This window comes from Amblyraja radiata, chromosome 17, assembly GCF_010909765.2.
Source record: "Amblyraja radiata isolate CabotCenter1 chromosome 17, sAmbRad1.1.pri, whole genome shotgun sequence".
NCBI lineage: Eukaryota > Metazoa > Chordata > Chondrichthyes > Rajiformes > Rajidae > Amblyraja > Amblyraja radiata.
The window spans coordinates 8,286,174-8,302,939 of record NC_045972.1 but is presented as its reverse complement, the minus strand read 5'-3'; the positions used below and the strand labels follow the sequence as shown (position 1 = coordinate 8,302,939).

At 42.8% G+C, this 16,766-nt stretch overlaps 1 protein-coding gene across 1 annotated transcript; it reads left to right on the top strand.

The window, feature by feature from the left end:
• Nucleotides 1-375: 375 nt before the first annotated feature.
• LOC116982461 (cytochrome b-245 light chain) lies at nucleotides 376-15,582 on the top strand. The gene is made up of 6 exons (XM_033035695.1): nucleotides 376-633; nucleotides 1,032-1,101; nucleotides 8,549-8,623; nucleotides 8,843-8,926; nucleotides 10,346-10,427; nucleotides 13,412-15,582. Exons 1-6 carry the CDS (start codon nucleotides 576-578, stop codon nucleotides 13,583-13,585), a joined length of 543 nt encoding a protein of 180 aa, XP_032891586.1. The 5' UTR covers nucleotides 376-575; the 3' UTR covers nucleotides 13,586-15,582.
• Nucleotides 15,583-16,766: the final 1,184 nt, after the last annotated feature.

The following is a 16,766-nucleotide window of genomic DNA, read 5'->3' as shown; positions in this document are numbered from 1 at the left end:
CAGGAGTTTTAGAGGAAACAAGTTGAACGACATGCAACATCTCTGGAGCTAGAGAGGCTGCCAACCCCGCCGAGTTACTCCAGCATTGTGTGTCTACCTGAGCTGAACGACATCTTCTAGCTTGCAAAAGAGGAGTTTCATGGCGAAATCGCCAGGAAACTCCTCTTTTGCGAACTAGAAGATCTCCCCCCGCCCTTTGTACCAAAGATTATAGATTTGTACCCTGTTGAGCGCCATTCGAGACAGCACTGACTGAGAGGGGCGATGAGGAAGTGAGTGTAGTTGAGCGGGTGAAGAGCTGGCCAGCCCGCCCAGCCGTGTATGTGGGATCGCTTCCTCTTTCTGCTGTCTCTCGTAGTCGTGTGTGTTGACAACGCCCAGTTGCAGTCGCGATTGGTCACGTAGCGAGAGGGCAAAGGGGGAAATGACGCTGAGTTTCAGTGAGCTGCTGCAACACAGCATCAATTAGCTCAGCTCCGCCGGTGCTGGGTCGCAGCTTCAGCCCGGGAGCCGCCGTGACCACATCACATCGGACCGAACCGAACCGGACCGGGAGCCAGGCAGCGCGCTTGACCATGGGGCAGATCGAGTGGGCAATGTGGGCAAACGAGCAGGCGCTGGCCGCCGGCCTCAGTGAGTAAACCCGGCCACTCGCCAAACTCCGCTAAACTTGTGTCCACTAGTCCTCCACTAGGTGTGGAGGGTGAACCCGCCAACCTTCCATATGCACCAAGTGGCGAACTTCCCCTCGCCTCTACAGAGCGGGAATGCCTGGGGTTGTCGTTGTCCCAGTGTAAAAGGGCATGTCTCTGCTCTGCTTTAAACAACAAACTAAACACTGGGATTCATCTGCTCACCTTGAATGTCAGAATTTGTCTTTTGTATGAAGCTACCAGTTCCCAGTGCAGTAATTCCATCCGTATTTTCAACAACCCCGGAGTTTGATGATATTTGGGTCTGGGGATGTAATCTGGCTTTTTCCCCCCATGTTTAACCCAATTTTCTTTTTCATTTGTATTTCCTTATTCTAGTTCTGGTGATCGGCGGTGTGGTAGGAGTGGCCGGCCAGTTTAAAGGCTGGCAGTATGCAGCGTATGGCATGTATCCTTTTTATCGTGAGGGGTCTCCATGCGCAGCTATCTTCAAATCATCCCGCCCCATCACCCAAATTCCATGAGCGATTCTCTGGCTGCCAGCACATAAAACTGATTAGAGATTACTGGGCTTATAATTTAGAGCAGAAGTATATGAAATGAGAGATGGCAGATGATTGGAATTACATTGCATGCTGGAATGGGGTAACAGTGAGTTAAACTGTTTCTGTTCCTCCTTGTAACGTACACCAGGATAATGTGTCGTTTATTAACAGTTCTTCACAATGGTCCAACGAGCTACTCGCTTCTGATAAATCTGTATTAGACAGTGATTCAAGGCGGATGAATCCCAGCTTCTCATGGGCAGTAGCTGTTTGCTTTGGCAGCAATGTCCTTGGACTTAAATAAGACAACTGAATTATTAATTAGGTTCCTGTGATGTGTGTAAAATCCTATTGTTATATTGACTTCTTAAAGCAATGACTTACATTTTAATAGGACCTGTTTAACATAGAGACTTGTTCCAAGATGATTTGTGGTGTATGATCAAACAATAATTTAACATTGAGCAAGAGTGATTCAGGATATGTGCAAAAAATATTGGTTACAAGAGCTACTCTAAGGAAGGCATTACAAGTAAGGCTGAAGATTTTAAGTTTTGTTCTAAGCAGCTGAAGGCAGTGGTCAAGGAATGTATAAGCGATCAAATTGGAGAAGGCCAACACGCAAAGTGCAGCGATACTGGCCAAGGTGTAAACACTGATCAACAGTATCAGTACACAAAAGTGCCGCTCAATACCTGTGTGTTACCGAGGACATAATGACAAATTGACTTGCATTGCCAATGTTCTATACAATTGAAATATAACTTTCTCTCTGTCATGATCCAGATTCTTTGAGATACCAACATTTCATAAGAATTATTAGAAACAAAGAACTCCAAATGCGCGTTAATAGATAAAAGGACATAAAGTGCTGGAGTATTTCAGCAGGGCAGGCAGTATTGCTGGCAAATATGGATCACTGATGTTTCGGGTCGAGATCCTTCTTCAGACTGGAGAAAGGTCACAACCCAAAACGTCACCTATCCATGTTATTCAGGGATGCTGCCTGACCTGCTGAGTTTCTCCAGCACTTTATGTCCATTTCAATGAGCATTGGTTAATTTTTTTTTTGGTGCTCGCCCACAAGCTTTTGGTGGTTATGTAAACTTATATTTTCTCCACAGCTCTACATTTTTCAATATTTGGAAAATGCTCTGTTTCCTCATGCTTTAATCAGAGTGACGCCAGGCTTCCTCTTGGGGTCCATTTACTACACTCTTCTCCTCTTGCATAATTTGTCTATAACAATCAACTTATATTTACGACATTTACTATACTTCTCGTTTTAGGATTATTGCAGATTTGGGTATACAATCTATTTCTTCATGTCATTGTTAAATATTATGAAATACTAAAGTCAGAGAATTATGGATAGTTACATCCTGCCAGTAAGTGTATGAATCCTTTATATCTTTTTGTTTCTGCAGCTGAGGAAATATATCTCTGTAATTTTCATTGTAATATCATGACACCTGTCAGCCAAATTGCATTCAAAACTCTATTTTAAAAATAAGATTATTTTTTTGTGGTGTTAATTGACTAAATCTGATGAGGATATTTTGGAATTGCGAGGGGAGGGGACGGGGGTGGAGGAAAAGTCCACTGGTCATCTTTGAAGTAGCAGGCCCCTTGTCCTGGCCAAAGCTACATCTTCAACAATGCAGAATTCAGCTGGGCACAACTTTACTTATCTTAACGATTAAACCTTCTGTCTCAGAGGCTCAGTTGGCACCAAGAGGAAAGGACATGTGTTTTTGAATAGAAACATAGAAAATAGGTGCAGGAGTCGGCCATTCGGCCCTTTAAGCCAGCACCACCACTCAATATGATCATAGCTGATCATGCAAAATCAGTACCCCGTTCTGGCTTACTCCCCATATCCCTAGATTCCCTTAGCCCCAAGAGCTAGATCTAACTCTCTCTTGAAAACATCCAGAGAATTGGCTCCACTGCCTTCTGTGGCAGAGAATTCCACAGATTCATAACTCTGGGTGAAAAAGTTTCCCTCATCTCAGTCCTAAATGGCCTACCTCTTATTCTTAAACTGACCCCTGGTTCTAGACTCCCCCAACATCGGGAACATTTTTCCTGCATCTACCCTATCCAATCCTTGAATAATTTTATGTTTCTATAAGATCCCCTCTCATCCTTCTAAATTCCAGCGAATACAAGCCCAGTCGACCCATTCTTTCATCATATGTCAGTTCTGCCATCCTGGGAATGAACCTGGTGAATCAACGCTGCACTCCCTCAACAGCAATAATGTCCTTCCTCAAATTAGGAGACCATAATTGCACACAATACTCCAGGTGTGGTCTCACCAGGGCCCTGTACAACTGCAGTAGGACCTCCTTGCTCCTAAACTCATATCCTCTCGCAATGAAGGCCAACATGCCATTAGCTTTCTTCACTGCCTACTGTACCTATATGCTTACTTTCAGTGACTGATGTACAAGCACACCCTGGTCTCATTGCAACTTACTTTTCCTAATCTGACATCATTTAGATAATAATCTGCCTTCCTGTTCTTGTCACCAAAGTGGATAACCTCACATTTATCCACATTATACTGCATCTGCCATGCTTCTGCCTGCTCACCCAACCTATCCAAGTCACCCTGCAGCCTCATAGCATCCTCCTCGCAGCTCACACTGCCACCCAGCTTTTTGTGTCATCTGCAAGCTTAGACATGTTACATTTAATTCCCTAGTCTAAATCGTTAATATATATTGTAAACTACCGGGGACCCAGCACCGAGTCTTGCAGGACCCCACTAGTCACTGCCTGCCATTCTGAAAAGGACCTGTTAATTCCTTCTCTTTGCTTCCTCTCTGCCAACCAGTTCTCTATCCATGTCAATACCCTATCCCCCAATACCATGTGCTCTAATTTTGCCCACTAATCTCTTGTGTGGGACCTTGTCAAAGGATTTTTGAAAGTCCAGATACACCACATTCCCTGGCTCTCCCTTATCCATTCTACTTGTTACATCCTCAAAACATTCCAAAAGGCTAGTCAAGCATGATTTCCCCATTATAAATCCATGCTGACTTTAACTGATGCTGTCACTGCTTTCCAAGAAAAAGATTCCATTAAAAAGAAAACAAAATGTCGGCTTGTGTACTGGTTTGATCGGTTTTCTTCTATGTGAGTGTACAACTCAATGCTCCAAGCTGACTGTGTAAAATAATTAAAGATTCTAACTCTTTATAATATTGCCACATAACATCTTCTTTATAATTAACTAAACCTGCCAACCACCACATTGTCATGCCATTGGATGTTGCATCTCAAGCAGAGACCCAGTGTGTTGCTCCTGCACACAGAATGAAACATCGTAAAGCAGTCAATACACATCTTGCAAGAACAGCTTCTTGGTTGATGTGGGTGAAGGTTAGGAGAAGGGTTTGACATTGGTCCGAGCAATTTTATTTATTGTGAATGTGGGTAGAATTATTGAATGGGTAACTTTACCCACACTTGTGTCATGAATGGTCGCTCCATTAGTTTCCTGGTGTAGGCCCTAACCTGCCTTAAAGATCTGCTGTTGTACTGGTGCCTGTGAAGCTTTAGATTCGAGATACAGCCCTGTGGCCCACCGAGTCTATGCCAACCATCCATCGCCCATTCACATCAATTCCATTTCATCCCACTTTCTTATCCGCTCCCGACACACTAGACCTTGTCATTCAATCATGGCTGTTTTATCTCTCCCTCCTAACCCCATCCTCCTGCCTTCTCCCCATAACCCCTGACATCCGTACTAACCAAGAATCTATCTCTGCCGTGAAATTTTCCATTCTTGCAAGTGTGGGTCACGTTAATGACCGTGAAGCCAGATTGACACACTTATGCAAATACTCTCTGTTCCCATTTGATGTGTTGTTTCGACCATCGTATCCAAATTGGGAATTTCATTGGGATAGAAAGACAGAGTTATGGGCAGAGAGCCTTTTCTCATTCATTGTTTGTAGGATCACAGTTTATTCAGTGGGAATTCCTAGTCTAACTCTACGAATGGTCGCTCCATTAGTTTCCTTGTGTATGCAGTAACCTGACCTAAAGATCTGCAGTTATATCGGTGCCTGTGAAGTTTTATTCTTGTTAATTGGTTCACTGGCTGTTCGCTGTTTGTTTGTTTCGTGGTCCCTAGCTATCTTTTCATCTTTCTACCAAACTTGCTGCATTGCATTCAAAGGCGTAACCCATATGTTTACAGGGCCAAGTCATTGTTGGAGTGGAGGTGGGTTGGCGATAATCTGTACAGTAAAGTGATATAGTTCAGACTTGCTCATAGTTTGAAATGACGGTGCCTTTTGTTGTGAGACTAGACTACAGATTTGATTTGTGTGCAGTATGTGTAGGATGCGGGGGGCGGGGGGGTGGTCAACATTACACATTAATTCAATGTAATTTTAATTGGTGAATCAGTGGATATTTGAAGTGCTGTTAGGGTGAGGTCTGACATGTTCTCGCAATTCCAGAGAATGCTAAAAGCTGAAAATGACGATCAGCAACTTTTGCAGCCAAATGCCTTCAATCACAAAGTGGAATTTCTTTTATTTGTAATTTGTTGTCAGGCAGCAATAAGAACAGAATCTAAGGTGTTGGCAAATTCCAGCCCTTGAAGCCTTGAATCTCTGTTTTTGTTTTTGCACTGTAATGTTTTTTTAAAAACTCTGAACGTTTTTGTTTGTTTATTATGGCACCTACGGAGTACGATGTCTGCATACCTGTCGTGCTGCTGCAAGTAGGAATTCCATTGTTCCTTTTCAGGACATGACAATAAAACACTCTCGGCTCTTCAATTTGATTAAAAATATCAGCACTTTGACGAGTGGTGGCTTCAGGGTTTGCTGCTGGGCCCATTGCTGTTTATCATCAGTATCAGTGATTTGGATGAGAACGTATATGACATGATTAGGAAGTTTGAGGATTAGACACAAGTGGTTGGTATTGCAGATAGTGAAGATGGTGGTCAAAAATTGTAGCATTATCTTGATCAGTTGGGCAGGTAGGCTGAGGGATGGTTGATGGAATTTAATACAGAGAGATGTGAGGTGTTGCATTTAGGAGTCCCATATGGGCAGGACCTACACAGTGAATGGTAGAGCTCTTGGGAGTGTTGTAGAGCAGGGAGGTATAGGAATGCAGGTGCATAGTTCCTTGAAAATGGTGTCGCAGGTAGATGGGGTGGTCGCACTTTGGCCTTCATCGGTCACAGGATTGAGTATAGATGTTGGGAGGTCATGGTGCAGTTATGTAAGATGTTGGTGAGGCTACATTTGGAGTATTGTTTTTAGATTTGGGCATCGTGTTTTTGGAAAGATGTTGTCAAGCAGCAAAGGGTGCAGAGAAGATTTGCGAGAATGTTGCCAAGATTCGAGGGCCTGAGCTATAGGGAGAGATTGAACAGGCTAGGACTATTCCTTGGAGTGCAAGAGGATGAGGTGTGGATTTTATAGAATGTGCAAAATCATGAGAGGAATAGATCGGGTAAACTCACAGGTTTAAGGTGAGGGGGGGAAAGATTTAGGAATAGGAAACTGAGGGGTAACTTTTTTATGAGCTGCTGGAAGGGGTAGTTGAAGCAGGTAATATTGCAATGTTTAAGAAACATTTGGACAGGTATATGGATAGGTTTAGAGGAATATGGGCCAAAAGCAGATAGGTGGGATTAGTGTAAATGGGATATGTTGGTTGGTGTGGGCAAGTTGGGCCAATGGGCCTGCTTCCACGCTGTATGACTCTTCTCGTATGTGTATGTGACAAATAAACTTGACTTGACTTGACTTGACTCTTATGACTTGACATTTGTAGATCTGGAGAAAGCACAGTTTGCATGAGTATTCTTCAGAAGGGATTTGGGATCTTCACCTGGCCCTCCCTCAAAATCAAGTTTGTGCACCACATGTATAGAATCTGCTCTTCATTACTAAGTTATGATGTAATCTTAGGAATAAAAACTAAATCATCCCTTGTGAAGCTTGAGCACCTACAGCCTTAAAGGCCTGTCCCACTTACGCAACCTTTACAGGCGACTGCCGGCACCCGTGATAGGTCGCCAACATTTTCAGCATGTTGAAAATTCAGCGGTGACCGGAAAGATGCTACGACTCTTTGGAGACCTCTCACGACCATAGGAGACCTCTCACGACCATTCAGGCTGTATGGTCGTGAGAGGTAACCTATGGTTGTGAGAGGTCACCCGCGACTTTCGTCAGGGGTCGCCTGTATGTTCGTGAGAGGTCTCCAAAGAGTCGTAGCGTCTTTCTGGTCGCCGCTGAATTTTCAGCAGTCGCCTGTAAAAGTTGGGTAAGTGGGACAGGCCCTTTAGGAGACAGAAATTGAATTCTGTTTTGGATCTACCATTCTGGAAGACTGAAGGGCCTGTCCCACTTTGTGATCTTTTTCGAAGACCGCAAACGTCAGTGACTGCCGCCCTAAAAACCGTCAAGTTCTACGACGGTCTGCGTCACTGTCACGTCAAGCTACGACACTCTGCGTCACCCGCCTTCACAACACAAGAAGGTTACACCGAAGTATAATAGACGCATTGGAATGAACTTACCTACAATAAATCTAAAGACCAATAACTTTTTAATGGATAAGTCGGAGCTTTATATACCCTCGTCACCGGGCGTCTCCCGCAGGACAGCGTACGTCAGCGTGTGACACACCGGGCGACATGTTAAGACACCCAGATGTCGCCTGAAGATTTTGAACATTCCAAAATCCAGGGGTGACAGGGAGACACCACGCATCACTACATGCGTCACACCGTGTCACTCCGCGCCAACCTCTTTTCAGGCTGTCGCCGAAAATGTCGCCCAAGTGGAACAGGCCCTTGAGTGAGTAGAGACCAAAGTCAAACTGAAAATTTCCCAAAATCTCATGTTTTGGACAATCCGTCTCCAACTTGCTGTTCACAATCATCCTGGGTTAGCTGATCTGCATCTGTCTTGCGATGAAAACATTTTTTTCTTCTGACAGAGATTATGTAGAAGTATGATAAATTACGGAGGAACTTGGCGAGTTTCTCAAGTGTGGGAAGGAGCTGCAGATGCTGGTTTAAACCGAAGATTGAAAAAAATGGTGGATTAACTCAGCGGGTCAGACAGCATCTCTGGAGAAAAGGAATAGGTGACGTTTTGGGTTCAGACCCGCTGAGTTACTCCAGCTTTTTAGTGTCTATCTTTGGTGAGTTTCGAACATCTGTCCTGTCGAGCAGCAGATATTTTCAATTTAGCGTAATTAATAGGTCATGGAGAAAAGTTGCATGTCCTTTGAAAGATTGCACCTGCTGAATCATTGTGGTTGTGCTAGTTTCCTTTACCTTGAGCCACTCAGTGCGGCAGGAGTTTTTATAATGCTGCTGGAATATCCAAGAGGGAAGAGGAGGAAGGGCACAACCTTGGAGAGACCGTAAGTGAAATATCAATAGTGAAAGTCAGACCACATTTAAAAAATGACTAAGCATGAGTAAATTAAATAAGGAAATGAAAATAGTTTGCACAGTACAAAAATGATGCAACTACAGAGGGAAGTGGGATCTGAAATAATAAGAATGCACTTTTTTAATGAGCTTTATGTAGTTTCTTGGTCTACCTGCTGATCATTTGTTTGTCTCATTTTTACATTTAGGGGACAAAGCTACCTGGCAGCTGTTGTGAAATTGTTTGGTCCCTTGACCCGGAACTACTATGTCCGAGCTGTTCTCCATGCATGGTACAAATGCACATTTCTTTAAAACTCTGCCTAGTTCTTTATGAAAGTTGTGCAGCTTTTTGCAGTACCTGGTCAGCAAATGTACATATTTTCATTTTTGACAAGATAACTATTACCTGCTGACTTTTTCTGCCTCTATCTAGGTGGCCATGATATCTGGTTATGATAATCACTAATACTTAATTTTAAAACATCAATTGAGGACACGCATAATTTTTTATGATGTATATTCTCATTCACTGTCTTATTTGTTGTTGCCATCTTTCAAAATGTGCGGTGATGAGGACTACCTCAATATAATGCAGGGTCAACTTGCACCCATATTTGAAGCTACCCATGTCATGAGTGAAACTAACAATTATGTATTTTCCTCCTTGGCCTGTGACATATCCCAAACCATGATATAATGAGGTGCATTAAAACTGAGATGGCACTGTAAATCTTTGTGGATTCTTTGTGAGATGGAGTCGAATGCAGTGCACTGTACTGCAACTGAAGTCTAACTAGTGTTCTATGCAAATTTGGACAAAAGAAATAAAAATCCCAGGTAGAGAAAAGTGCTGGAGAAACTCAGCGGGTGCGGCAGCATCTATGGAGCGAAGGAACTAGGCAACGTTTCGGCCCGAAACCCTTCTTCAGTCTGCATCTGCAGTTCCTTCTTGAAAATAAAAATCCCAATTGTGGTCCCAATGATTAGGGCAGCATGGTGGCGCAGCGGAAGAGTTGCTGCCTTACAGTGCCAGAGACCCGGGCCCCGGGTTCGATCCTGACTACAGGTGCTTGTCTATACGGAGTTTGTACGTTCACCCCATGACCTGTGTATGTTTTCTCCGAGATCTTCGGGTTCCTCCCACGCTCCAAAGAGGTGCAGTTTTGTAGGTTAATTGGCTTGGTATAAATGTAAATTATCCCCAGTGTCTGTAGGATAGTATTAATGTGCAGGGATCACTGGTCGGTATGGATGGGTGGGCCGACGGGCCTGTTTACGCGCTGTATGTCCAAACTCTTTAACAAAAAAAGTAGCTTCCACTATCAATGCCTTTCTAATTTATTTTCTAATTCAACTTGCCTTAACTGGATCTGATGCAAGGATCGATTCACTAGGCAGATATCATGTCTCTGGTTTTGACATCGACGTTAACAACTTGATATCCGAGGGATTTTTTTTTCCCCTAATTTTCTTTTTACAGACAAATAATGAGTGGATTTGCAACTTTCCATCGCGATTCCTTAAAATATGGTGTTTGGTTGTATAACATTCAGTATGATTAACTTTCTTACTTGTCCCATTGCCTAATCATTTAGAGAGTATTGGTATTTTATAAAACCTTCAGATATTTAACCAGTTGTCAATGTCGGGCTTGTGTTGTGGTTTAGTAGTAGGCTAACAGATTCAGCTCTCTGTTTAATTCTCTGCAGCCTTGCTGTACCTGGAGGATTTATGTTAGCCACCGTTCTGGGCACCGTAAACCTGGGCATTGCCAGCATCATTTATCTACTGGTAGGTATTTTCATATTCTCGTAGAATTTGTCATCTGAAATGTAATCTCTCTCAATTTCCATATCGAGTTTTTTTTTTTTAACTGTTATTAAGTGTGATTAATTGTTTGTTGCAATAATTTTATTTTGCTCTCATGAAATGAGCATATGGTACAGTTCTCAATCGGGACTCATTGTCTAACTCGTGACCAGTTTATATATAAGCAGCCGTGAGTTGTATTTCATAGAAACATAGAAACATAGAAAATAGGTGCAGGAGTAGGCCATTCGGCCCTTCGAGCCTGCACCGCCATTCAATATGATCATGGCTGATCATCCAACTCAGTATCCTGTACCTGCCTTCTCTCCATACCCCCTGATACCTTTAGCCACAAGGGCCACATCTAACTCCCTCTTAAATATAGCCAATGAACTAGCCTCAACTACCTTCTGTGGCAGAGAATTCCAGAGATTCACCACTCTCTGTGTGAAAAATGTTTTTCTCATCTCAGTCCTAAAAGATTTTCCCCTTATCCTTAAACTGTGACCCCTTGTACTGGACTTCCCCAACATCGGGAACAATCTTCCTGCATCTAGCCTGTCCAACCCCTTACGAATTTTGTAAGTTTCTATAAGAACCCCCCTCAATCTTCTAAATTCTAGCGAGCACAAGCCGAGTCTATCCAGTCTTTCTTCATATGAAAGTCCTGACCTCCCAGGAATCAGTCTGGTGAACCTTCTCTGTACTCCCTCTATGGCAAGAATGTCTTTCCTCAGATTTCAGATTGTCAAACCAAGCCAAAGGCGATTGGTTTTAGCAGCTTTAGCAAGGCTTGCTAATATGTATAGTTTGGAAACTATGTATAGTTTTACAGAAAGATGGAGCAGCAGAGCTACACTACATTCTTGGTGTGGAATGACAAAATAGCTGATGATGCTCAATCTTGCACCTGATGTTTAGGATATAATTTGTGATGGTACTGATGGCTTAGCGAGTTTTTCTAATGTATACCTATCTCTTTGCGGCCCTTACACTTTCTTCAAACTGCACTTTCTCTGCAGTTCTAACACTACATTCTGCACGCTGTTTATTTTTCTCTCTGCCCTACCTGTTGCACTTGTACATGGTGTGTGGTATGGTCCTCCACCCTAACACCCTGTTGCACCATCGACAGTCTGCAGCAGCATCTGCCAGAGGACACTTCAGCACCTCTCAGAACAAGGGTGGATACACCATCCTCAGCCTTGAAGCGCTTCCAATGGAAATTTAGTGCTTTTCAGGATTTCTTAACCTCTAAGGAATCCCATTGCAGCATTTCCCTGCCCACAGAATTGTGCCTTTCCCTGCCCACAGAATTTGTTTTTTAGTTCCTTGAAACTGGCGTCGCAGGTAGATAGGGTGGTCAAGAAGGCTTTCGGCACATTGGCCTTCATCAGTCAGGGTATTGAGTCGGGTACTCAGGGTATGGACTTTATTTTGCAAGATGTTGGCGAGGACGCATTTGGAGTATTGTGTCCAGTTTTGGTCACCCTGCTATAGAAAGGATGTTGTTGAGCTGGAAAGAGTGCAGAGAAGATCTATGAGGATGTTGCCAGAACGTGAGGGCCTGAGCAACAGTGCCCTCCATAATGTTTGGGACAAAGACCCATCATTTATTTATTTGCCTCTGTACTCCACAATTTGAGATTTGTAATAGAAAAAATCACATGGGGTTAAAGTGCACATTGTCAGATTTTATTAAAGGCCATTTTCGTACATTTTGGTTTCACCATGTCGAAATTACAGCTGTGTTTATACATAGCCCCCCCCCCATTTCAGGGCACCATAATGTTTGGGACACATGGCTTCATAGGTGTTTGTAATTACTCGGGTGTGTTTAATTGCCTCCTTAATGCAGGTATAAGAGAGCTCTCAGCACCTAGTCTTTCCATCAGTCTTTCCATCACCTTTGGAAACGTTTATTGCTGTTTATCAACATGAGGACCAAAGTTGTGTCAATGAAAGTCAAAGAAGCCATTATGAGACGGAGAAACAAGAATAAAACTGTTAGAAACATCAGCCAACCCTTAGGCTTAACAATGGGGGAGACTATGTATAAACACTGCTCTAATTTCCACATGGTGAAACCAAAATGTATAAAAATACCCCTTAATAAAATCTGACAATGTGCACTTTAACTACATATGATTTTTTTTCTATTACACATCTCAAATTGTGGAGTACAGAAGCAAATAAATAAATGAAGGGTCTTTGTCCCAAACATTATGAAGGGCACTGTATAGGAAGAGGTTGAACAAGCTGGGATTTTATTTCTTGGCGTGCAGGAGAATGAAAGGTGATCTTACAGAGGTGTATACAATTATGAGGGGAATAGACAGGGTAAACGCTCAGTCTGGTACCTAGAGTAGGGGAATCGGGAACCATGCAATCATACAGCATAGAACAGGCTCGTGGACCCAACTTGCCCAGGCCGACCAAGGTTAAAGCTGAGAGGGGAAAGATTTAAAAAGAACCTGAGGAGTAACTTTTTCACACACTGAGGTGGTGGGAAAATGGAATGAGCTGCCAGAGGAGGTAGTTGAGGAATGTACTAAAACAACATCTAAAAGGCATTTGGATAGATACATGGATAAGGAGAGATTTGGTGGGTTATAGGCCAAACATAGGCTGGTGGGACTAAAGTAGATGGGATTCATGGTCGGCCTTGGCAGGTTAGGCCCAACAGCCTGTTTCTGTGCTGTATCTATTGCATACGTTGGTTATAGTTCTTGCGTACAGCACACAATGGTATTCACGAGAATCGGGGTTACCCCACTACTATGTGACACTTTGGACTGTATTCTGTAATGATACCGGTTCACATTAAAACCTTGCGTTGTAATCTTTGAAGATTTATTTTCAGTGAAAGATATGGTTTGAGACAACTTTAAAGTGATATGTGCAGCTGTAAGAGGAGTATGATGTCATGCTTTGTGAATATGCGGTTGATTATCTTCCCCCATTAGGCTGCCGTGCGGAAAGAGGAATGGAGCCCCATACAGGAACAACAGTCTAAGGGTCGGCAGCCAGGTAAAAGTATCCACCAGCCTCCCACAAACCCTCCGCCACGACCACCTGCTGAGCGGCGAAGGAAACCAGAGGATGATGCAGCAACTGTAGACACGGCAACTGTCAATTGAGACCCATGCCATCAACGGAGTCACTACTGTAACACTATCCTCTTTTTTTAAGCAAAGATCTTATTCCAAGGCATTGTAGGTTTTAAGAGTTACACAAGCTCGAATTGTGATGGAAAGAAATGTTAAAAGATTTTTCAGCTATGCTTTTTTTCACTTGAAGTGATTTGTTACAGTAAGATGTAATCTGTGTTCTTGTTCATCGACTGTTACGGTTTGTAGGATATCGTTGCCAAAAGCTTTCCTATTGTTTTTTTCTAGAATTTGTACTTACAGATATTCTTACAGTATTTTGGGTCAGTTCTAAACTATTAATAAAACACTTGATTCATAGATGTGAATCTTTCATGTACATTCTAGAATAAAATTACTTGGGTTTTGCACAAGATAGAACACATTTACGGTTGATAAATCTACTCATTTGCAATTGTTGGAGCTGGTGCTTCAAACTCTGATCTTTCTGGCTTTAAACACTTCCTGACATTGGTGAAAGGTAGAGTTTGCCCACAGCAGAATGTCCCGGGCCACAGAATGACCAAAGATAGATTTAGTCTTGACACCGTCGATCTTCAAGAAATTGTGGATACATTACATTGAAAATTTCAGTCTTCATAGCGGAAGGTGCCAGCAAAATGCCAGAAATTCAAGAGAGTCGGAGGGCAGGTGTTAGATCGGGTTGCTGTCACTAAGGAGGTGATGCTTGGGAAGCTGAAAGAGGTGAAGGTGGATAAGTCACATAGACCAGATGAACAACATGCCAGGGTTTGAAAGAGGTGGCTTTAGAAATTGTGTGGGCATTGGCAGTACTCATTCAAGAATTGTTAGAGTCAGGAGTGGTCCCAGAAGACTGGAACATTGCAAATGTTACTCCACTATTTAAGAAGGGAGCGAGACAAAAGAGGGGCATCTATAGGCGGTTAGCTGGACTTCAATAGTTGGTAAGATTTTAGAGTCCATTATTATTAAAGATGAGGTTTTCGAGTCCATAATAAAATAGGCCAAAGTCGGCATGGTTTTGTGAAGGGGAGATCTTGCCTGACAAGTTTGTGGGAAATCTTTGTGGAAGTAAATAGCAGGACAAATAAAGGAGGGTAGGTAGATGGTGTTTACTTGGATTTTTCAAAGGCCTTTGATAAGATGCTATACATGCGGCTGCTAATGAAGATGAGAGCCGATGATACTAGCATGGACAGAAGATTGGCCGAATGGCAGAAGGCAAAGTGTGGGGGCTTTCTCGGGTTGGCTGCTGGTGACTAGTGGTGTTCCGCAGGGGTCGGTGCTGGGGCCGCAACTCTTCACATATTAATGATTTGGATGGAATTGAAGGCTTTGTGGCCAGGTTTGCCGATGATAGGAAGATAAGTGAAGGGGTAGGTAGTGTAGGAAGCAGGGAGACTGCAGCAGGACTTGGACTGGTTGGGCGAGTGGGCAGAGAAGTGACAGATAGAATACAGCGTAGCAAAGTATTATATCATGCACTTTGGTGGGAGGAATAACAGTTTTGACAATTTTCTAAATGGAGATCTCACTACAGGGTTACTTCTACGTAATTGTCAGAAGAAACAGATCAAGCCTGACTTTCTCCCTCCCTGTCCCAGATCGCACTGCAGAAGACCAAGATGCAAAGGAACTTGGGAGTGCTGGTACAGGTCTCAAAAGGTTGAATCCGTAGTAAGGAACGCAAATGCAACGTTAGCATTCATTTTGAGTGGGCTAGAATATAAAAGCAAAGGTGTTATGCTGAGGCCTTATAGGGCACTGGTCAAACTGCACTTGTCCTGGGTTGCAAGCACTAATCGTGTGTTTAGATTGGGTTGAACTCTTCATTTGCTCGATACCTTTCTGTAATAGGTATAGGATAGACATCTCTATCCTGGTTTCCTCAGAACTGTGCTTTCCTCCCATTTTGTTCAGTCTACCAACTCATTAATCATCTCAATTTTACTTTCTGCATCGCCCTTTGTAAAACTTTCTATCTTTAAATAAATTCTCTAAACATGTCTCCACAGCCAAGTTTCTAATTTGCTCTTTCTAAATTTTGGTCTCTGGATTACCATTTATTTCCGCACCATTTTATTTGTCTTAAGCCTGACAAATACGGTGACAGGTTTTTCTAGTTGGTCAAGTCAAGTTTATTGCCATGGGTATGATTTTTATGACATGCAGGTACAATTTAAAAAACTTCCCTGCAGCAGCATCATAGCCACATAAACTATGACACAGAAGCAAATATTGTACAAACGTTACACAAACTACACAAGGCAGTGAAAGGAAAATGACTGCAAAAACAAGACATTATAGACATTATACGAATGCAAGCAAATATGGTGACAAACATTAGATAGTAAAGAATTATAGCTCATTTGAACCAGTTTCATTTGCTTTTCAATTCTGCCCTGGCAAAATATAATTCAGCAGCCAGGATTTGATCAGCAGAAGGTGGGAGATGTCAATATAGTTCAACTAATCGATTCACTGTGTCTGGATTATACACCAAGAATCGTAGTACAGTTTAAAAAAAAAACAGTGTTGAAGTAAAGGGCCTGTCCCACTTGGATGACCGAATCCACGAGTTTGGAAGACCCTTGACGAGTTGATAAAAATGTCAAGGTCGTGTTGACTCGCCGAAGTAAAAGACCTCCTACGACTATGTCTATGACCTCCTACCACCCCCCTCGACCTCAGTCTTTCACACCTAAGACCAACTACGACTAGCTATGTGTGGAAAATGATCACATAATAAAATGGTCATGTTTGCATTTTTTTTCTCGGGCCAGTTACTGACCTACGACTATGTACGACTACCATCACGACCTACCTACGAGTAAAAAGTATAAATTATTTCCATGCCACCATTTGTTACTCGTGGACATTTTTTATCAGGCTGGAAAAAACGCTGCGACCTACTTGAGGCCACGAGTACGAGTAGACCATTCACGAGCATGAGGAAGACCTCCTACAACCTCGTGGCGACCATGCTGCGAGTCAAGGGCAAACTCGGCAGAGGTCGTGAAAGTGGGACAGGGGCTTAACTCTGGGTCAAGCAGCATTTAATTCTTGTAAACCAGCATCTGCAGTTCCTTGCATCTCTGTAGTGAAAGATTAGGTGTAGGTTTTCTTAGGTTAAGGATTATTATTGTCTCATGTACTGCGGGACAGTGAAAAGCTTTGCAATGCACGCTAT